General features: G+C 45.6%; 1 protein-coding gene across 3 annotated transcripts in view; it reads right to left on the reverse strand.

The window, feature by feature from the left end:
- Positions 1–23,079, reverse strand: part of KANK1 (KN motif and ankyrin repeat domains 1) — a 182,549-nt gene that overhangs the window by 50,442 nt on the left and 109,028 nt on the right. For all 3 annotated transcript variants that reach the window (XM_034647435.1, XM_034647433.1, XM_034647434.1), the window contains exon 3: positions 9,272–9,391. In XM_034647435.1, coding sequence (XP_034503326.1) covers positions 9,272–9,308 — 37 coding nt within the window. In that variant the 5' untranslated portion in view covers positions 9,309–9,391. The remainder of the gene's footprint in view (positions 1–9,271; positions 9,392–23,079) is intronic.

The raw sequence follows: 23,079 nt of genomic DNA on the forward strand, positions 1-23,079 counted from the left end.
TCATTGAACGTGCAGCCTGCTGACTCCAGGCGGAGGACTAAGCAAGCCACCACGCGTACACCGAGGTGCAGATGACCTGACGCTTGCCTCCTGAGACCCCAACGCTTGCCTCCTGAGACCCCAACGCTTATAGCCTGGGGGGCACACAACCCTAACTCTACATTAAAATACACAGCTCTCCAGGAATTCAGAAGAGGTGGGGGTGACGTTCTTCTGGGAGTACCTGGGAACACTTGTTGGAACAGGTCAGAGAGGAAGCATCTCTTGAAGGATAAGAAGGGCTTAGGAGGTAGGGGAAAGCCATCCAGATCAAGAGAACAGGGCTTTGAGCAGGGCCCTAGGAAGGGAACAGGGCAGGTGGGCTGGGGAAGAGAAGTGGGGACGGTGCAGAAGGCCCCACTGGCTTCAGGACCCTCTGCCCAGAGCTGGTCTCTTGCTGCCTGGAGCCCTGGAGGGTTGGGAAGGCCCACCGGGATTTTTACAGGCATCAGGAGTGAAGACACAGAAACAGATCGTGATTTCTGTCCAAATAAGGCCAAAAACAGAAGGCCAGAGTTAAGAGGAGTGAACATAGATTAAAGTCAGTGAAAGCCAAACATGTTCGGAGAGACCGAAAAATAACAAAGTATAGAAAGTTCAATGTGCCTTCATCTTGCCAGCCATCCTTAACAAAACACAGTCACAAAGAAGTGACACTAAGGCAAAGAAAGACCCACCTTCACAGGACCTCAGGGCTGGTCCATGTCACTAAGAAGCGAGACGGCTGCCCTTCTGCAAATACGTTTCCGTGCAGTCATTTAAAAGTGAGCTCCTGAATGAATGAACTCACTGAGCTGAAGCATTTTCACTGAGTTTTGTATCCTTCCTTCTGGTTGTTCCAAAACGACACCCTGATTTAAATTCATCACTCTTTGGAAAGTCTGCTTTTTCATCATCAAAGTGGCCAGAGGACAGAAAACCAAAGAATAATAGACCCAGAGGGAAAGCCCCCAGCTTCCGGCCCCCTTTACCTTCCTGGAAGATTTTCTGTCTGGGGAATCTTCATTTAAAAGCAGTATCCTGGGGGTGGTGTAAGTTCCAGATGCTGGTTCCTAGTGCCCTAATAATGTCTGAGCAGCCCTGCTCAGAGAATCCACAGCTCCTGCAAGCCTGGGAGATGCATGAGAGTGTACAGGACTGTGCCCAGGGATCCCTTACCCCACAAAAGCTTACGATGCAACCGTTTCCCCCTCACACTGCCAGGCAGCTATGCCCGGGGCAGATCTGGAAGCTGTGTAAAGCAGGGCACTAATGGAAAAACTTGGTGGCACAGGGCTTCGGTGTTTTGCAATTTTTTTCCTGTAAGCTACATTGTTGGAATGGTTTGACATGCAAACTGTTCCCTACCCCCCACCAGCCTACAGACCTCCAGGTCTCCGCCCTGGTGCGCTGTGGCAATCGGTGTATCATCGGGCTGATTCACCCCTTGCAGGGGTGGAGTCCCGGCTGGGGGACAGGGCACAGAGAGCCGGCAGGTTCTACTGCCTCCTCGGGCACCTCATGGGAAGACAGATGAGTCTTTGTCCTCCTCCCAGCTGGAGGGGAACACGCCAAATGTGCTGCCTAAGAAAAAAATAAAACAAAAAACAACAACCCATCCCACATTTCCTGGTGTATGCCTGATTTGATTAATGCACCCCCATCAGTCAATCAGGAATGCGGGGGAAAGGCAAACACATCAGCCACACGTGCTGGGTATACGGACTTAGCTGAGGAGGACACGGGCCGCCGGGGAAGAAGGAATATTTTTTGGTTTTCGTTAGAAGAAAGGAAGAGGTGAGGCATGTAACTATGGGGGTGAAGACACTACATGGTTGGGCTTATGACTCTTTAGAAACATCACATCTCTCTCTTTTGTTTTTTGAGTCTGGGGATAGCCTCCTCCTTTTGTTCCAGGAGACTCTGAAAAGTGCCTGTTGTGGTCGTTTGTACACAAACATTTAAAAAAAGCCTTGTTGCAAGAGAAAAAAAGGCACTCCTAAAAGTGGGCAGGAGTGGGAAAATCTGACGGCACAAGCTGAATCAATGTTTTTACAGAATTATTTGCAGAGCTGATGGGATTTATTGACTAAACCAAACATTGTGAGACTAGATTCAGAAAAGCACATGACCGTCTCTTGATTCTACCGAACAGAGATCAGGTCCAGAGAACAAAAGATCCCACAGAGAGGAAATTTTTTCACTTAAATAAGATCGCGAGAAAGGACCTAAAATAAACTTGGCACCTGACTATTCATAGCACGTTGCGTCCATAAACCATCATTCTAAGCACCACCTCCTTTAAATACAGGCTCATTGGGTGAAACTGTACCAACCTCCGGCCCGGCTGGGAGGAAAGTCACGGGCCACTCAAACCTGGCCTGTCACACATGAGACAAGAGTGAGAGTCCGTCCACAGATTGAACTTTGGGGACGAGAACACATCCCGTCAATCCAATAGCAATCTGCCCATCGGCCCCGTTTTCATTCCTGTTCACAGCTCTGCTTTTCTATCTGTTGGCTAGAAAGGTCTTCTGAATATTATAGAATATTATTTAATCATATTCCAAGTGCTGCTAAAATTAGAAATCTGGTCACAATTAAAAAACAAATCCTCAAAATAGTCGCATACATATTTTTAAGCTGTGAGATCACTTGTCCATACAGAACTACCAGCTGGGATCGCTATGAGATACAAATGGGCTGCATATTTAAAACACTTCTCATCTTCAGGATTCACAAGGAATTGCAGCCCAAAGCAGAACCAGCTTAGCCTCTAAAACATGAGCATATTTTTCCTAAAGCCTATGGAAATGAGTGAATCGGTTCCAGCTCATTCCAAAAACATCCAGCAGAGAAGCCAAGAGACGAAAAACAGGATCATCAAAAAAAAATTTTTTTTTAAACCTAGAATTTCTACAAGTGTTTGAATGAATCCTATCAAATCTGATTTCCTGGCTGACTTTTCTACGAGGTTTTTATTAGAGAAGTCTACTCCACGCAATTTTTAGGTATGTTGCCAGAAAAGAGCAAGAATTTACAACCTCTGTGAATCTGAGAATTATGCTGATATTTTCTGTGCCAGAGCAAATCAAACAGCCTCTTAGAGAGAAGGACCCCAAAGCAGAAACTGTGAGCTGTGGTCACTCATTTCCCAAGTCTACACAAACCTTTCTCAGAAACTGCACAAAAGGAGATGGACTGGAATTATCTCGGACACAGGAAGAAGGCAAACCCTTGGAAAGGAAGCCAACGAGCTATACTTCGGATGGGCTCAGCTGGCCCACCCAAGTCGTTCGAGAAAGAGGGGAAGTGCATAATCAGAAACAACCGCCAATACTCACGATGGGAAGTCTGCGGGCGAGCAGGGCACAGGGTATTCAAATCTTGTAGGAAGGGCTGTTTTAATCCTTTGCCTCACTCTGCAGCTCAAGGCCTTACCATTGCAGTGCATCTCCCTGCTGGATTTTTATTTTGTGCTTTTTCTTTCCTGTTGGCACCCACACAGCACCTGGGCAGAAGCCTCCAAACGAAGGGTGTATCTTCGCCCAACACCTGGGATGGGCAAGAGCCTGGGTTCTACCCTTCCTACACCCAGGTAGGCTTGGACTCGCTGCCAGATAAGACATCTTTCCTCGGCTCAACTGCAGAGTTTAATCGCCCGTCTGAAATCTGAACGATGCTTAGCCCATTAGGACACACTCACGGTCTGGAACAACAAAGCTTTATCAGGTGAAGCTGGCTACTGGTTAAAACGGAAGCCTTAAGAGTGTGTAAAGCAAGCAAGTCCTGACAAGGGAGGGACTCTTCAGAATGTCTCTGGGGGCTGGATGAATTCTGGGGTTCTGATTCAACTAAACAGAGAAGACTCTGAAATCCAGGTCCCCTATCTGTAGGCGGTCTCAGCATTTTAACAGCTGTGAAACTCAAATATAACTAATACTTAAAAAAAAACTGTCTTCTGAAACACCATCACTATAAGAAAATACATTATTTCATTTGTAAACCGCAGTGTGAAATGAGCCTTTAATCAATGAAAAACGAAGTCTTATTTAAAGTTGAAGGCATAATCCAATTGAAACGCAATTATTAAGCACACCAAGTAACAGGATGAAACTGCATAATGTACTAGTACTAATATGTTGTTAATCTGGCTATGAGATAATTCACACTAAGAAAAAAATAACTTACCAACCTAAGCTCTATCAGGGAGGACACTTTACTCATAACTGTTCTACTTTCGGGTTTCATGGAGTTTCCGGAAATACACACTTTCCTCTCGATCTATTTAATTAGGACTTCACAGACGCCAACTTCTGATTTTTCATGTCAACAGAATGTGCCCACCAACAAAGGAAAAAGGACCGTGCGTTATACGTCTGGCTTAGCCACTAGCTAACTGTGTGGGCTTGGCGACTCGTGTTTTGTCATCCGAAAGCAGGGAAAGGTGGAGGCATAAAGACCCCCATGAGCCCTTTACCTAGGTTTTGATGCTAGGCAACTGTGTTGTACCCGCCGCTCTTCTGATAAACCACCGAACACACTGCTTACAGGGGGATGCGAAGCATGGAGAGGAATACACACTTCACCCTTTGGGAGACTTTTCCAGGACACCCTGGAGGCTCACGGACGGTACTCACGCATTCGAGCAGGCCCAGCCTCTCATCGCGCACCTCCTGCTTCTGGAGGAAGGCTGATAGAGACAACAGGTCTCAGACTCACCGGCAGAGACATGCACCACCTCTGCGAGGCCGAGACTTTCCTCACAGATGGTCTCGGAAAACCCGGGCGGTTCCAGCCAGACCAGCCAGGGCCAACGGGTCTCACACCCGACAAACAGCCCGTGATGCCTGCCGTCAGGTGCGCGGCAGTGGGCTCAGAGTTCTGTTTGAGAAACGCCGCTGACCGGGAAAATATTTACACAGCCGAGCGGGTGCTCAGCGCGGCAGGGTTGTACCTGCTCGGCCGGGAGGCTGCGGCTCTGGCGGACCGCGTCTTATCAGCGGCCTTTGTACCTCATGTAAGATCAGCATGGAGACAAAACCCGGGGCCAGATGACTGACCGGAGTCACAACAAGACTTCATGAAATTTATTACAGGAATTTAAAATGACGGCCAAGTTTTTAATGCAGCTCGATGAGTACCCTAAGTCAATATATAGCTATCTGGGGGGGGGGAATATATATATATAATATATATATATATTATATATAATATATATATATATATATTTATGCTTTAAAAGAGAAATAGCAAGAAGGGGAAAAACCATAATAAACTACCAAAGGCAAATATTAGCAAAACTAAGGCTGGTGATGGGAGGCATAAAATGGGACTCCCTAACACTCATCTATTCATTTCATTTAACTGGTAGACACAGGACAGTGATACGATTCTTGCCTCAAAGTCACAGCATCTGACAGGGCCTGGCACGGGGGCGCGTGACCCGGCGCTTTCCAGACCAGGAGCTCAGGAGCTCGCAGAACAAGAGGGGTGGTCATTTCCCCTGACATCGGACCGGGGTTTTACATCTTACAAGGTGTTTTTAGGGCTATTATTTTATTTTTCCCTCACAACACTCCTGAGAAGAAGGCAGGGCAAGTATATTATCTTCATCTGACAAATAAGCCACTTGTTATTTAGCTTCCAAAGAGAGTAGAAGCTCTAATTAAAGTTTCACAACATTAATTAGTGTTGACAGAGGTAAACAGTGCATCCAGTTGACATGATTCAGAGACCTGAGCAAAAGCAGACCGTCCCCATCCCCGAAGCGCAGAAACACAGCCATTTTCCCGACCAACGACCCCCGTGTACCCCTATGTGTCCACAAGCCAGGGAACAGTCACGAGCAATTTCTCCTGCTTTTAGCTCATCACATTAACAAACGACATTGGGCTGCTCTCTGTAATACCCCCGCCAAGTGTTTGCAATGAATGACAGCAAAACTGGACCGGTTGACAGAAGCAGGATGGAGATCTTGTGGAGAAGAGGGAACGAACACAAAGACAAGTGACTGACGGGGTGGATGGTGAGGACGAAGCTGGGAGCGGTGCCCACGGGAGGCTGCCAGCTGTAGCAGACATGAAATGAGGACACCCAGCTAGATTTGAATTTCGAATACACAGTGAATACTTTTTTTTTTTTTTAAAGCAGAAGTCAGTCCTCTATTTTTTCTGGATGGTCTGTCCACAGAAACCTTCAGCCTCTACCGGAATGGAAGGTCCCTGAAGGCAGGAGTTCTAGCCTGTTGGTTCCCAGTGCCCAGAACAGTGCCTGGCATACTGGAGGCACTCCAGGATCGCTGCTGTGTACTAGTGAAGTGCATTTCTCCAGCGAGCTAGGTGGTATGCACACAGGTGCCTGTCATACCACCTTTATGCATTTTGTGGGTCTGACACGTAGGGCAATACGCCTCACAAATTACAGCATTAACTAAGCGCTCTTACTTTAAAATCAGTACTTTCCGTTCAAGCTAACGGAAGGACTCAATGCGGAAGTGAGAGGCTAAAAGGGCTCGGAATAGTCCTTTACTCAGTTTCAACTCTCAACAGAGACACGCATGTGGGATGTCAGTCCTCAGGTGTGTTGGCAGCCGAGGGTACCGTGTGGCCAACTGGTCCTTTTCTCAGCTGGCTTCTTTCGCTTCCACTTTGTTCCTAAGACCATGAAAAGTGTTCCTCGTGCCAATGCCCTGACTCCACCTTCATATGGGATTTTTTCCTCGTGTTCTATGGAGCCCAAAGCACTGATTTTTCAGGGGAAGGGGTGAGGGAGACTCCTTTTGGGCACAACACATGTAGGGGAAATACGGATTAAAAAAGCATATTTAATATGTGGCAAATAAAAAAATAAACAATTTACTCCACATTTAAAACGTTACTGAAGTACCCAAATTATTTATTTCTTTCATGGGAAGGATCAATAACCAGCCCCATTTGCTGCCATAAAGCTTTTTTTATCCCGTCTTCATCTGTAGCCTATAAACGTTCCTACGTTAATTGCATCTGAAACAGTATATTTAAAACCAGCATATACTTTTGCATAGTTTGAGTTTGGCTTTTTTTTTTTTTTAAACAGTGGGCAGGTATTTCTTTTGTAATACAGAGTAGGAAAAGAAAAGGTAAAACCATGATTTTTATAAGCATCATCTCAACTGCGTGAAATACACAAAATTTCAAGACAACACGGAAAATGAGCAGAAAATGTATTTCCGGGTTGTGGTATTAGCAATAATTCCTGCTTTAGTTTTTAAGAAAATATTAAACTTTTATATTTTAAAATTTTCTAAAATTAGCATTGTCTATACGTACATACACACATGCATATATATGTAGGTGGGCATGTGTGTATAACTAAAGTAATTGTGTCTGCTGAGCCTCTAATCAGATGGCTTGCAGAGGTCATGGCGACTAGAATAAACACTACTGTCCCCTGCCTGGTCCCGACACCTGTCTGCAGTAACCATTCACCCCCAGAAGTCACTAATCAGAGAGCTTCCCTTTGCTTCCAAACTCACTGCCCAGACCTGTTAGGCAGGGGGAAAGGTTACAGCTGGGTCATCAGACTTTAGGAACAAACGGAAAAGGGACACTCTAGGACAAGTCAAGTTGAAAAGGAACAGAGGGCGAATGAGGTAGGTATCTAAACCGTGGAGAGAGGAATGTGCCAGAGGGTCAAAATCTCCAGACCCCCCTTCCTCTGCACGTGGGAACGCAGGTGAGGGCAGGAGCGGGATGGGAGAGCATAGCATCGCAGGGGATTGAAACCCACAACACTCAAGAAATTTCACAATGCTTCAATTTCCTCCCTTAGCAAATATTTTACTAGAGAAACAAGGAATAAGCCTGGCTTCTCTTACTTAGGTGAGTGCCTGAGTTTCTCTGCCATCATGCAGGGATGGTGGTGGTGGTGCTGATAACAGCATAATCTCACAGGATTACTGTGAGGATTAAGCATGATGATGCAGGCAAAGCACCCGGGACACCGTGGTACGCAGTAAGTGCTCATGGCATGTTAGCTTTTGTCGTTCATATTTTCTTAGTGACAGCAGTGCTGAGCAGAATCTATAAAAGCCCCGTGACGCTGGGCAGCAGAAAGGGCAAGCAAAAGAATAAACAGAGAAAGACCAGTCGTCCCGGAATAAACCACCGAGTTTGTCTGGGGCCCTCTGGCAAGAGCGCATGCTTGCAGCTGGGACTGCTGGAACAGCAAGTGGCCTGGGGCTGCCCACTCCAGAGAGCTCCTGCTGCTCTAGCTTTACCAGAGCTTTCCAGCTTACAGGGCACTTGTAAGTCCATTTCTGACCTTCATGTGGGTCTTAACGCTGCAGGTAGATGTATTTACTGATGTTTTACTCGTGGAGAAATACCCCTGCCCCGTATTTCATGGTTAAGGCTGGAGGTGGGACTCTAATTCAGGGCTCCTGACTCTAACCCCATATTCTTTCCATGAGCCAGAGCTCAGAGCAGCAGAGCCAGGACTGGGTGCAGATACTACACAGGCACCCCCCCCACACACACACAACCCCTGCTCTTTGACAGATCACTCAAGAGTGGAACGAACACCTGGCATACCGTTTTGGACAGGTGGTCATCTCCTGTCATACGCCGTCTCTTGGGAGGCTTTTCTCTGCGTTTGTTCTATAAATTTCTCCCAAAGATTCTATAGGCAATATGGGACGAGATATGCAAACTACATAGGTCTCTAACGGAACCGGGTGGAATGGAGAATGCAAGTCTTTATGATTCAGGAAATGGCTTGTTGAATAGTCCTCTCTGGGAAAGTCACTTCAAATAGCATGCTCTTCTCCAGCCCCTTTCTCTGTGTAGCAACATGAAACGAAAGCTGCCTGGGGCGGGATCCTAGGAACTGGCTTGAAGCCTCCAAACTCACTTCCTCTCTTGTTGCTCCCTCGCTCATGAAGAAGTTCGAGAGGAGTGCACGTTACACTTGGGTCAGCGTTCAGGATTTGACATTTATCTTTCAACACTTCAATAGAAATGACTTGGATGATAACTTACCTGATTTCTGTACATAAAGATTCTAAAGATAAAAGCAAATTCTCGAAGAGATTAAAAAAAAAAAAGCAAAAAACCCAGCTTCACTGGATAGAAAATTCTTTGAAAGCCTAGTTATCTAGGCAACTTGCTAGTCTCTAGCAAGTAAAAAAGAAATTAGAAATCAGCTTGAGCAAAGGCATACACGTACACGCACACACACAAACACACACAAACACACCCCAGAGCACGGTTACCTGATGCAGAGCCGTCAGCCTTTGTGGTGTGAGCCATGGTGGCTGGAATCCAATGACAGATCCAGAAAGGGGTGAGGAGTCATGCAAATTTTATGCATCAAGTTCCCAAATGCATTCAACCTGAAACAATAAAGAGAGCCCCATCAAAATGGATCCTTTAGAAATATGTACAACACTAAATCTTAGACGTCTGTTTGCAAAGATGGCTGCTAACGGAGGGTGCCAATCTGAGCAGGGGACAGGCAGCCCATGGATGGCGGGGACGGCTGCCCAGTGCTGAGACGATCACACCCCCGCAGATGTGCCTGGGGACAGGCACCAAGGGCAGTCTCCAAACACGGTACTCTTCCAGAAGATAAAACTGGTTCTCTAGAAACGTGACTTTTTTAGGAAGGTGGCCTTCAAATGCCAATGGCCTCCTAACGGGTATAGCTCTACATAGCCCGTCACAAACCATTTTTGGTTCTTAAATGTCAGCCTCTTTTCCAAAGGTTGGCTCAACACTTTCATTCACTCAATCGCACTTGCAGAGAAGTTGCTGTTGTTGTTGTACTAAGCATTCACATTTTTAAAGGATTCAAACATGGGGACCCTTCTGAGGTATCTCAAAGTCTTTCACCTACTTGGTCTTTTAAAACACAAATGCGATCCGGTCAGCAATCCTCTTAAAAAGTCTTCCACATCTCCCACTGTCCTGTCTCCCACTGTCCTGTCAAATAACCTTCAAGTGACACAGCGTGGCACACGGTTTGGAAACATTAGGGTTCACGTTGGGCACCCTATTTCTTCCTTTATAGGAATCCTCTATTTACAAGTTAACTGAGGGACATCTGGGGCTCAGTTGGTTAAGCACCCAACTCTTGATTTTGGCTCAGGTCATGATCTCAGGCTCCTGAGATCGAGCCCTGAGTGGGGTTCCGTGCTGGGCGTGGAGCCTGCTTAAGATTCTCTCTCTCACTCTCTCTCTGCACCCCTCCGCACCCCGGCTCCCTCTCTAAAAAAGTAAAAAATTAAAAAAATGAAAGTTAACTGAGATTACTACCGTAAGACGTATTACAAGCACGAAACTGAAAGCAAAAAAGAAACAAGAACGGAAAAGGAACACTGCTCCGACCTTGCGTCTTCAAAATGCCTTTTGAAAAATGCTGGCAAAGAAAGCAAACAATGGTACAGATGGAAGTACTCCGTTTCCACTGTGCCGGGATCCTAACTCTAAACCCACAAAACCCGAAGAAACTGATCTAACGGATTCCAAGTTGAGAATTCAAGCCTCAGTTCCAAAACGCACAACGACCTCCCAACAACAGAACGCCAACATAACAACATGTCCATAATATACTGGGTTCCCATGCAGTCACTGAAATCATCTAGGAGCTTCTGATAATGTAGCAAAATACTCAAAGGACATCGATAAATATTCTTTCGTATAGATAATTTTGTTAAAAATATGGACGTACATATTTACACATTTATTTAAAACCATTAGAAGTAAAGACACCACAATGTTCCTTATGGTTGCCCCTGGGTGATGCCATTAGCGGATGAGTTTAGCTCCTTTATTACTTTTGTAATAGTAACGGTTTAAAAAAAAAAATTAAAGACTCCTTGTGTCTGGTTGTATTTGCTTTAAAATGCATGGGAGGAAGAAAAGAAAATCTTCCAAATGCTACGAGAAAGGAACCCATCAGGCCACACTCATGGAGATTATAAGAAGTGGGAAAGACAAGTAAATAAGAGGAGGGCAGAGGAAATGGCTGATCTCTGTGATCACACAGGGTGAGCACTTCTCTCTGCAGAGCTGGTGAACTTTTCTTCATTGCCCCAACAAGCAGGGCACTATAGTTCAAAGCTAACTACACGGCTCCCTTGCTTGGCTTCTCCAGCTCTGGGGACTACCATTCAGCCCACCTGCAGAGACCTCATTCTTAGCCTCCCACTTGAGGCCTCCGTGCTCCCTGCTGGCCCCCATTTTTGGTCTGGCAGCCCACCAGGACAACAGGATGGCTCTGATCTGTCTGTCTATGTGGCAATCACCTGACATTCTGTTGCAAACAGGCACCTGTTCAAGTCCATGGCATGGAGCTTGGAAAGCAGTGACCCTCTGTGCAGGCAGAGCTGGCTCACTCAAATGGCAGGCTTTAGGGATCAAGTGAGCATTACTTTGGAGAATAGGAATGACTACAAATGTCTGGCAAATGCAACTTCATGAGAAAAAAAAAAAGGACTGGGAGGGCAGAAGGAGGAGGAGTGGGAGCAGGGAGATAAGGGGGCAGAGGAGAGAAGCCCAGCTTCTGGAATTCTTCAACTAATTATACTCTTAAAAGCCAACAACAACAAAACCTAAGCAAACCCTGATTCCTGGCCCCTTTCTAGACCTATGTGCTTGTGCTCTCGCTTCATAATGGCTTGTAAATACCACCACTTAAGCTCTTGAGGGCAAACAGAAGGCAAGAAGAAACAGGCTGTGAGTATTATGGGTGCGTGAAGTATGTGTCAAGGTATTTGGATGGAGATATGCCCAGAATCTTCTGAGTCAAGCTTTGGTGCAAGGTCCTCTCCTGTCAGTGAACCTCCTTTCCCTGGCAGAAGATTTCTACGTCAGATCCAAACCGGTCTCTCCCACCCTCCCTCCAACTGAACAATAACGTCAAAATGAGGAGGAAGCCCCCAAATTAGCAACTACGCGCATAGCACTGGTAAAAATAACACGATGTGGCTGTCCCTGGGTGCGGATCCTGGGGTGTCGGCACAGAAACAACACTTCTTCATTGTGTATTGATTTTGCCCAGTTATTGTTCATGCCTGACAGGTGGCCTCAAACTGTGAGGCCTCAGTCTTTTTAATGATATGCAGATTCTTCAGTCAGGGCATTATATAAACCAGAAAAGGTTGGGCCACGATCCAGTCTCTGTTTCAGATCAATAAACTGCTTCTTTTCTTCCCCAGAGAAGACTGCAAACAGTCAATCTTCAGTGGTACAATGGTGGCTTAGTTCTGCTCGGGAAGAAAAAACACTTCTTTGAAAGGCTTGAGGAAAATACATCAATACAGAAAATAAAGAGTTTGTCTTCTTCTCTGTTCATTTCAAGAGACTAATCTGAAGAACACTTTTATTAGCTCCCCTAGTGTCGTGCAGAGGATAAGACAGACATTGCCATGAATTTACCCCCTAAATACTTTACATTATGAGTTTACCACGAAACAAACGTGAAGAACAGCTTGCTAGGTCTTTTCTAAGAACACATTAATGAAAACAAACAGATGAAGTGGAGATCTGAGATCATACTCTAGGCTGGTACGGCCAACCACCCAAATGCCACTGCCTTGGTTAGAGCCCAGCTAATGACCATGAGGACACTGCTGATGGCCATGCAGATGACAGCTGGTATTTATCGAGCTCTTACTACTATCAGTTATTGAGATATAAATGGCATCTACGGTGCACCATTCATTATTTTAAGTATCACTGATTAAGAAAGGTGCTATTCATTAAAAGGCCATAAAGCTTCTTAAACATTAATTGTAAGACATAGCCTCATTTCAGAAGTGTTTAAAATGTGAAAAATGTGCATCTCAGAATTTGCAAAATTACATTACATTCAAGGCACTTGTTAAAAGCACCTCACACTTATCACCTCATTCAAACCTCACGATGACCCTGTGAAGGACTGAAAATTCTTTCTCCCCATTTTATGAAAAGGAAACCAAGGCACGGGGAGGTGAGAACATGCCTGGCTCAGAGGGCCAGTAAGCTCAGAGAGCCAAGTCCAGAGGTGAGCCATCTGGCCCACGGGGCTGCGTGCACTATTGCTTTAACAAGTAAGAATTTACACCCATAAAGAAGAGGAACCTTGCAAGAAGGCCACCTGAGGGACGTATCTGCTTATTGCCAGGATGCTTTGCTCCAATTCCTTTTAGACAGAAAGTTATGTTTCAGAACTTCAGGGAATATTGTTTTTGGAACAACTGTATTTCCTGTCTTATTCTTTGAGATGACGTCATTGAGAGCTTGAGGAGGAACTTAGGTGACACACAGGAAATATCTCAGTACGCGCCGTCACACTCTCCTTGAGACTCCACAGGACACCAGTCAGCCTGGCCAACCACCTCGCGCCTCAGCCTTTGCTGTGGATGTCATCTGACTCTTCCAAAAAATTAAGTGCTTTTTCAACCCAGCAACGCTCTCCACCACAGAGGATAGGTGGGAGGCTCCCAACGGAATCATAGGAATTTCAAAAATGGACAGAATGAGGGCAGTCGCGCGTTGGAATTAAGAGCCTCGCGGCTCACATGACAACTGGGAAAGGTGAAACCAGGGCTTGGATGTGCAGGTCCTGGAATCTCTTTTACGACGTGTCATGGGAGTTTTGCATCCAGATGGAATGCAAAAAGAGAGAATCTGAAAAAAGAATCACTCGCTATCTCTCAGGGCTGACGCGGCACCATTACCACCTGAGGCGATTTCTTTTCAAGAATCTATTTTTATCACCTTCCCATGTTTTCAAGACCTGCCACCCCGAGCATCTGTGGCAGCCACTATTTTGTTTCTGCTTAGAGACATAAGACAAACGAAAGCACCGCACCATTCCCAGGAGGCTGCACACTAGTGCTGGAAGCAGACAGGCACGCGATCGAAGGAGAAAGCACTAGAACAGCATCGGCCACACACCTGATTCTATTCCACAGCAAGGTGCCCTTACTTTGCCCACAAAGGCTGCGAGTGGCTGAAAAATGTATTTATAAGAGATCACTTGGCCTGGGTCTGAAAGGATGAGTGAGAAGGGGTGAGAAAGAAGGAAGGGCATTCTGGACAGAAGGAACAATATATGTGAAGTCAAGAGATAAGAAAGTGCAGGGTGGGTGGCTCAGTCCTCAGAGCACGTGTCACTCTTGATCTCAGGGTTGTGAGTTTGAGCCTCATGTTGTGTGTAGAGATTGCTTTAAAAAGAAAAAAAGCATAAAACAACCCACAAAAAGTGGGGAGGAGGCACCTGAGTGGTTCAGTGAAGCGTCCCACTCTGGATTTCAGCTCAGGTCATGATATCGGGATCATGGGATCGAGCCTTGCATTGGGCTCTGAGCTCAGCGGGAAGTCTGCTTTAGAGTTCTTGCTCTCCCTCTGCCCCTCCCCCCTCCTCTTCTAAAATAAATACATAAATCTTAAAAAGAAAAAGAAAATGCGTGGCAAGCAGAGCTGTAGCTGGAGAACTGTGTGCTTACACGAGGGCCTAGCTGTAAATGAAGTGAAGTGCCTAGTCAAGAAAGAGGGCCAAGGCCTGAGTGCTAAAGAGAAAGCCAAAGAGAAGAGAAACTAAAGCCAAACTAGAAACACACACACACACACACACACACACACACACACACAAATACCTTTACCCTAATGAAACGTGCAAAGCTCATTTATTTCTTTAAAAAAGTCAGTCTCTCAAACATTCACCCAAAAACCTCTCTTACTATACACCATCTATGATTGTCTGGATAGGTCTGTCCAGAGTTTAATTAAGAGTGACTTAATTAAAAGTATGTTTGAGAGCAAACTTTGGCCATAGTTCATCATCAGATTATCTTCCAGTCATTTCTAATATTGGCTCCCACCACAGAAACTGTGGCAGTCACGTTAACTACCTCTTGGTTACTTTCCAACCAAATTACCTAATTATGACCCAAACCCACTTACCCTTCTCAAATCCAGTGGATAATTTTCTTGTTATGGGTGGGGTGGAGGTGGAAGGAAATCTCAATTATCATCAAGATCTAAGTCAGAATCCTACCTGGACACTAGTTTCATTTATAATGTAGAAAGACAAATGGGTTTTGCCCATCGGAAAAAAATTTTTTTGCGATGTTTGTTCCAACACTTACATTTACAACTTATTCCTTGGGATAACATTTAAGAGGCTAGAAGAAGTTTTTATATCACAGGAACAAGTTAAAATGAAGACACTAAAGAGAAAATATGAAAGAAGCAACAGTAAATAAATTCATTTATTCATCTAACAAGTAAGAGTCTATAATGTGCCAGGCACTGTTTCTGGCACGGAGGACATACCAATGAACAAAGCAGACGCTCACCTCCCCCCGTGCCCCCAAATTGTCTAACTAGACATCTGGGCTTTGGGTTGAAAGATAATTTAGGTCTCACAACATGTGCAACAGAGTGGCTCTAGTAAAAGCCAATTCCTTACTCCTCTCCTCTGCCTTAGGAAGAGAATTGCCCTGTTAAGATCCACCTCCCTGTGCACCCAAGTGGGCATGGGCGTGTCTAGCCCTCTCACAGCCCCTCCCCTCCACCCGATCCACGTCCACTCTACTCATGAAAGTGCATCAGGATCTTTCCAAGAGTGTGTGTGAGGACAATGCTACTAACCAATTGGTTAAAATCACCACCTCAGAGCCCGGCGCTGGCTGTGTTCCAGCGGGGCTGCTGGAACTCACACAGCTTCCTGAATACTTAAAGAAAAGGCTGTTGGTAAATTTTCTTTCCAGGAAATTTTCAGTGAGGAGACTTCATCAGATCATAACAACCTGGGCTGAAAACGAGCTGTTTTCCTCTGCCACAAAGAGCGCAATGAAAGGCAGATAAATGAAAATTAGAATTATCGAAGTGTTTTTTTTTTTTTTAAGCTTACCACCTTTAAGTTTTTTGTTGACTTCAGAGGAACTACTTTTATGATTCAGTATAGGCACATGAAATAGTAGACTGTGTTTGCTTTGGTTCATCTCTAAAGGGTTAAGGGAAAAGAGACCACAGCAGAAACCTAACCTTTTTATTTACAAGTGTGTCCTCGTTAGTGACGTCTTGCTCTTAGCAAGCATCCCTACTGCTGGTTGTTTACGAGTTAAAATGTCAGTGCTTTTGCCTCTTCAAATATTAAAGAGCCCAAATGTAACAGCCATAGATGTAAGAGAATTAGTTTACTGTAGTTTGAAAGGCTTTTGTTCATTTCCTATTTTAATTATTTAAAATGCGAAGTTCTCATTTATTTATTGCTGTAGCAGACATTTTTCCTCTAATTCCTCTGGGACTGGATTCTTATGGGATATTCTCTGTGATTACTCTCAAATTAATCAATGCTATTCAATGACAAGTTCAGGGGTGCCTGGAACTGTCACCAAGTAAGAGGGGATCATAACACATCCTCAGGTACTTAATCTTCAAGCAGAGGTTCTCAAAGTGTGGTTCGCTGACTGATCTCCTGGGAACTTCTTAGAAATGCAAATTATCAGCCCATCCCAGACCTATTGAATCATGGACTGAACTCTAGGGGTCTGCATCTTAACCAGCCCTGCAGGGGACTCTGATACAGGCCAAAGTTTCTCCAAACCACTGCCTTAAAAGGTGGGTAAAATGAGAAAAAACTAAGTCTGAAGGCTCCGAGAGCCAGGAATGTCACTGATTTTAAGAAAATGGTAGCCGGTGATTTGGACAACATCCCCCAAGAGGCTTGAATTTTGCCATTCGTTTACTCAAAACATACTGATTGGGCACTCAGCATGTACCAGGCACACTTCTAGAACTTGAATGGTAAACAAGAGACTCAGTTTCTGCCTTCTTGGGGCTTAGAGGAAGGAATTTCACACATACTGACACACACACAACAGCAAATTATTAACACATTATGCTAAATGCCACATGAGAGGGAAAAAATTGGTGTTGAGTGAGAATGATGAAGGCCAAACTTCTTAGGGTTGATGACGAGGATGTGGAGATGGAGGGGAATGGGTGGTCCTTACAAGCATCTCTAGGGAAATTACCTTGGAAGTGAGACCTATATAGGACAGGTAAGGGTTAGCTGAGGGAGTGTGGGGATGGACCACAGAAACAGCCAATACATCAACACTCCCACAAAGTTTCCACAACAACATATAAAACAAGCCAACAAGGGAAGAAAAATCTTTTCCAAAAATGGTGCTACAGCAAATGGCCATGTAGAGGCAATATAACAAACCTTGACCTTAACCTTTCACCTTACACAAAAATCAATTAGAAAGGACTTATAGGCTTGAAAGTAAGACCAAAAAAAAAAAAAAAATCCAAAACTTTTAGAAGACAACGTCAAAGATCTTCAAGACCTAGAGCTTGGAGAAGAGTTTAGAGAGGACATGGAAGGATGTACAAAAGTAAAAACTGGTGAAGTGGTCTTCATTAAAATTAAAATCCTTTTTTCCTATAAAAGCATGGTCCAAAGGCACTGGGGCAGGAAAAAGCTCTATGTGTTTGGGCAACCAAGTTTATATAAGAGAGCTACAGAGCAGAGAGGTGAGCAGAGGCTAAATTAGGACGTTTGTTGGGCCTTGCTGGATATGGGAAGGGAAAGGGGTTTATTCTGAGTGCAAAGTCACTAAGTATTTTAATACCAATGAGTAACACAAAATAAATTATTTTACTTTTAAATATTTTGCTTAGGGGGGTGTCTGGGTGGCTCAGTCTGTTGGTTTGGGCTGTGGTGTGGGTCTCAGGGTCTCAGGGTCCTGGGATTGAGCCCTGTATGGACCTCTGCACTTGGCATGGAGGAGTGCAATCTGCTTGGGATTCTTTCCCTCTCCATTCCCCTCTGCCTCTCCTCCCCATGCGCTCTCTCCCTAAAATAAATAAATAAAAAATATATATATTTAAAGTTTTTTGCTTAGGCTTCTTGTCACTTTAAGGAGAGGTAGGTTGGGTCTTCTTTCTATTAGTATGGGGGAAAAGATACTAGATATTTCAGGAATGGTTTTTTCAGACTTATGGAGAATTTTCCCCTGATGATGTAACTAGCCCTTGAGTATACTGTGACTTTGAAAATTTTTACTTTTCACTCTATAATAGAAAGGTGTGGCCATGACAAACAGACATTTCCCATAAGCTTTTGTGTTTTCCCCAGAACCTACAAGTTCCTACTTTAGAGAAACTTGAAAGAAGTTAAATGGCTAGCCCAAGAGATACCCAAAATGTTACACTGTTATCAGTACAGCAAATGCACTTCAATTAAAAACAGTTTTGGAAAAGGTGCCTGGGTGGTGTAGTCCGTTAAACATCTGACTCATGATTTTGGCTCAGGTCATGGTCTCAGGGTCATAGGATTGAGCCCCTTGTTGGGTTCTGTGCTCAGCAGGGGAGTCTCCTTGAGATTCTCTCTCTCCCTCTCCCTCTGCTCCTCCCTGCCCTCCCTCCCGCGCTCGCTCTCTCGAATAAATAAATCTTTAAAGATTCTAAAAATGAATATTTGAAAAGCTGCAACCAAAAACTGAATCCAGAGACTTACAGAGGAAGAACCAGCTTCTGTGCCCCAGCCACCCTCACATTCAAGTTACCCTTAATAGGTCATAAAAACTGTTCCAGCAAATCTTGAACGTGGCTTTTGTTCGTTGAAATAAATCTCACTTAAGCTTTTCCCTTTTTAGTATAGGAGACTCAAAACAGTCTCTGCTTTTTTGGTCTCAGGCTTTCCTGCTGGGACAAGCACGCTGCTTTCATGACTCTGCAAAATTTCTCCTCATGTTCGTCTACCCGTGTCAGATGCATAAACACCTGGGTGTGGGGTGTGGGGGCTGGGTGTTGGCTTCTGCCATGCAGATGACTGAAAACACTTGTTTCCTGCCAGTGGCTCATTCCACCCAGGGACGCTTCGGGTAACAGCAGTAGAGTGACAGCCTGACCAAGGACAGGCCACGCCCCAGGGGGAAAGCCTTGTCCCATGGTCAGCACGGGAAGGGAAGACCCTTGGGGTCATTCCCACCAGTTTCAAATGGTCGGAGGCCACAGACACTCCTCTGAGGGCCAATTCAAACGCCGTCAACCACTCAACACTTCCGCCATGGTCAGCTGGCAAATGCAACAGGCTTGGGGAAGGCGACTCTATGGCTGGGACTCTAATCCCTTTTTCCTCACCCCGAGGTCCTGCCTCCTCCTTGCCCCACCCCTCCCCTCCTTCTAAAAGGCTCTGACCGCAACGTCTCAACTCCACCACACTCGGAAAAGCGCCAGAGTTTGGGACTTGCCAGAGACGAGGCTTCACCCCTAACCCAGGAGAAAAAGGTTGGGCTTGAGCCAGAAACACAGGCTACAGCCACATCCCCAGAAGGCCGGCTCCGAGAGGGTGCAATCCAACAGCGGGGCAGAGCCACATGCCATCCGCTCCTGAACTGGGGGCCTTGGGGCTTTCCTGTACATTTGGTCCCCCGGGTATTAACACCTAGCAGGCAGGGGCTGAGGCAACGAGGAAGCAAGAAGCAAGATCTCAAAGATCCCTTCTCAGAAAGATCATGAACACGGAGATCCAGATATGGGGGGGAAGAAAGGTCTATGAGTATACGTGTGTCGTACTAAATAAAGCAAAATTAATTCACAAACATTTGTGTGAAACTACAGGAAGGGGTAGGGAGAAGCCAAAACAAAAATGTCTAGCCATCAAGGGAGGGTAAACATTCATTAATGGCAAAATATCTATTATTTCTAATTTAACATGTCTAGCATCTCAAGGACATTGTATTAATTTGTTCTATACTGTTTTTAGAATATATATATATAAAAATAGAGAGACAGAGAACACGGGCAGGGGGAGGGGCAGAGGGAGAGAGAATCTTAAGCAGGCTCAGTGCCCAGCGCAGAGCCCGATGCAGGTCTTGATCTCACGACCCTGAGATCATGACCTGAGACAAAATCAAGAGTCAGATGCTTAACAGACTGAGCCACTCAGGAGCCCGCAAAATGTACTTTTTAAATATAAAAATGATGTGTCGATAGGCAGTTACGTGTGTTTGTTAAAGCTTCTAAGCCCCTTGCTATTCAAAGTGCAGCCCCCGTGCCCCTAACCAATAGCAGAGGCATCTGTCTGACTTGTTAAAAAAGCAGAATCGTGGGCCCCGCGACAGACCTGCTGAACAGAACCTACAGACTAACAAGATGTCAGGTGACTCGCACACACGCTGAAGTGGGACACGCACTGGGCTCGCCCTATCTTCCCTATCAGGCTTTACATTTCCTATGGGCTTACCTTCTATGCTGAGACAGCCAGAGCATGGGTTCATGGCCTCGGCAGATGAGTGGAATTACTGTCCAGGCCCCACCACAGACCAGTGAGACTTCTCTGGGGGTGGGACCCGGGCATAAAGAAAGCTCCCCCAGGAGACTCCAATGCACTATTTTGAGAGTCATCGGTCTACTCCAGTGGTTCTCAAATTGTGATCCCTGACCAGCAGCATCACCATCACCAAGGAACTTGCTGGAAATGCACTTTATTCTCTTTCCTTCCCTCCCCCTCCTTCCTGTCTCTCTCTCTCTCTCTCACATGCACACACACACTCAACCGTGCCCGTGCTTACAGAAAGGGAGCTCACTAAAACCTCAGGAAATTCTCAGAAGGCCAATGTTCTGGTTTCTCTCTCACACAACATATTCGGTACCTGAAATAAAAATGTTTATAAGGATGGTCCAAAATTCACTTAAAAATTGAGGATGAAGCCAGGAAGATACACTTGTCGAAGCTGACGGAGTCACTGGATGGAAGCACACGGTATGAGGAGACTGTGGTCTGGAGCCGTCGGTCAGGTCTCCTGTTCCACGCTGCCTTGTGAGGCTTACCCGCCAGCAACAGTGTTTCCCCAAATCTCAGAGTACAGCATCCTGAGACTCTCTGTGGGGATTCGGATTCCCTGATCCTGGCGTGGTGTCGAAATGTGTTGTTACCAGAAAAGCATGGAGAACACAGGGCTTTACAGGACTCACTCCTCACACGTCACTGTTTCTCCAAGTGTGGCTCTGGGCCAGACCTGCCACCTGGGGATTTATCAGAAATGCATGTTCTTGGGCCCCACCCTGGGCCGCCGAATCCAAAACGTCAAGTGGGCCCAGTGGTTGGCGTGTGAACAAGTCCCGCAGCCGATTCCAAGACCGTAGCACTGGGTGGTTTTCAAAACTCTTCCATCTTTTAAGTGGAAACTGGCTATAATCCAAACACCTAGTTCTTGGTGAGAAGCACAGAGAAATGCTGGCCTCGTCGCAGGTGGGGGGCCCTCGCTTGTGTCTTTCCTATGGAAGGGCTGGTCTTCTTCCAAAGAACAGGATGAAGGAATGTGCTGAAGACAGTCTTGTGCTGTAATCATGAGCTGTTCGTGTGGGTCGCAGCAGAGGAGAGTTAAGCACACGGCCAAGACAAAACCACTTGTGCCAGTGTGGTGGGATTTTTAAAAAATACCATAAAATTTTACTTTCGCTGGAAAGACCATCTGACAGCAACAGGAAACACAGAAAACACCGTCTAATGTGACGAGGTGTGTGGATGATACTAACTGCTGTCCTTTCTGTCCCCAAACGATCGTTTTGTCAAGAAACGTGTTCACCACCAAGGTATGAGAAGTGGTTCATCGTTCCCTTCTGTTCAAGTGCAAGAGGACTACTTGAAAACTCGAGGAATGAAAGACAAAGAACGTCCACCACACAAAGATGGGCTCCAGGCGGTGTTTGAAACTCCCCAAATCAAATGCAAAGTTTTGTGGTTTTTAGCAAAGACGCACTGCTCAAGGGTGAGCTTTTATGGCCATCAGTCGATATCCAAAAGGGGCCAGGTCCCAAGGAAAGTCAAAAACCTCTGAATTTCGGGGTGCCTGGGTGGCTCAGTCGGGTGAGCCCCTGCCTTTGGCTCAGGTCACGATCCCGGGGTCCTGGGATCGAGTCCCGCGTCAGGCTCCTGGCTCAGCGGGGAGCCTGCTTCTCCCTCTGCCTGCTGCTCCCCCCGCTTGTGCTCTCTCTGACAAATAAATAAATAAAATCTTTAAAAAGAAGAAAAAAGAACTTCTGAATTTCAGCCTCTTTCACTGGACACAAATCTGGACGTAAGGCCTAACAATGTAATGTTCTAAGATATGGAAGAAGATCCATGCCCTTATCTGTAAACCTCTTTTCCGCTGGCCTTAAAAGCAGCTCGTAAGGACGAGGGCTCACCTACAACGGAGATCGGGATGAACAAAGTCGCAGCACAAGACCAGGAGCCTGGAAACCATGTTTTCAGTTCCACGTGGCCTCAAGTGACCTCCAGGACTCTGGCAAAGTTACTTAAATGCTCTGGGCCCCCAGTTCTCCATGGCGGGGCAAGGACAGCCTGTAATAACAACTCCAGGGCTGACAGACTGTGATTCTGTAATTCGGCTTGTGTCAATCCTAGGGCTCCCCTGGGCCGATGTTGCCAAACAAAGTCAGACCCCATGGGACGTTGCACATGGGTCAACAGGACACAGGTCTTGCCTCCTAGCCCCCCCCACCCCAACATCTGGAAGCTCCTCCTGGCACAGTGATGACCACGGGAATGACCACCAGGCCACAGTGAGGACGTGCTGTAAGAGGAGGACTCTGGATTCTCTCCAACTCAGGACTCAGAGGGGCTGGTTTCGTCCTACCCCTTCCGAACGAAGGTATCTTTTCTCTTTCGGGGCAACAGTGGCACATTTTCAACAATAAAGAAAAGCATTAGAGAGAAAATGAAAAATCCGTTACATTGCTACTAATGGTCATCAACACGCTGGGGGGTAGTGTCCTAATTCCTCCCTGTGCTAAAACACATGCATATTCATCCTCGTTCCCAAACACATTATTTTTCTTTAGTTTCTTCTATTTATTGCTGAGTAGCATTTTTTATTAATATGTTACCATCTTTTTATCCATTTACCTACTGATGTTTCCGGGACGGGACAATTGTGCATAAAGCTGCTATGACTATTCTCCCACACATCTTTTTGTGAACGTGTGTTTATACATTCAAGAGTAGAATTGCTGGATCATGGAGAATGTATGGTTCACTTTTTTTTTTTTTTAAAGATTTTATTTATTTAAC

This window comes from Ailuropoda melanoleuca, chromosome 17 (genome assembly GCF_002007445.2).
Source record: "Ailuropoda melanoleuca isolate Jingjing chromosome 17, ASM200744v2, whole genome shotgun sequence".
NCBI lineage: Eukaryota > Metazoa > Chordata > Mammalia > Carnivora > Ursidae > Ailuropoda > Ailuropoda melanoleuca.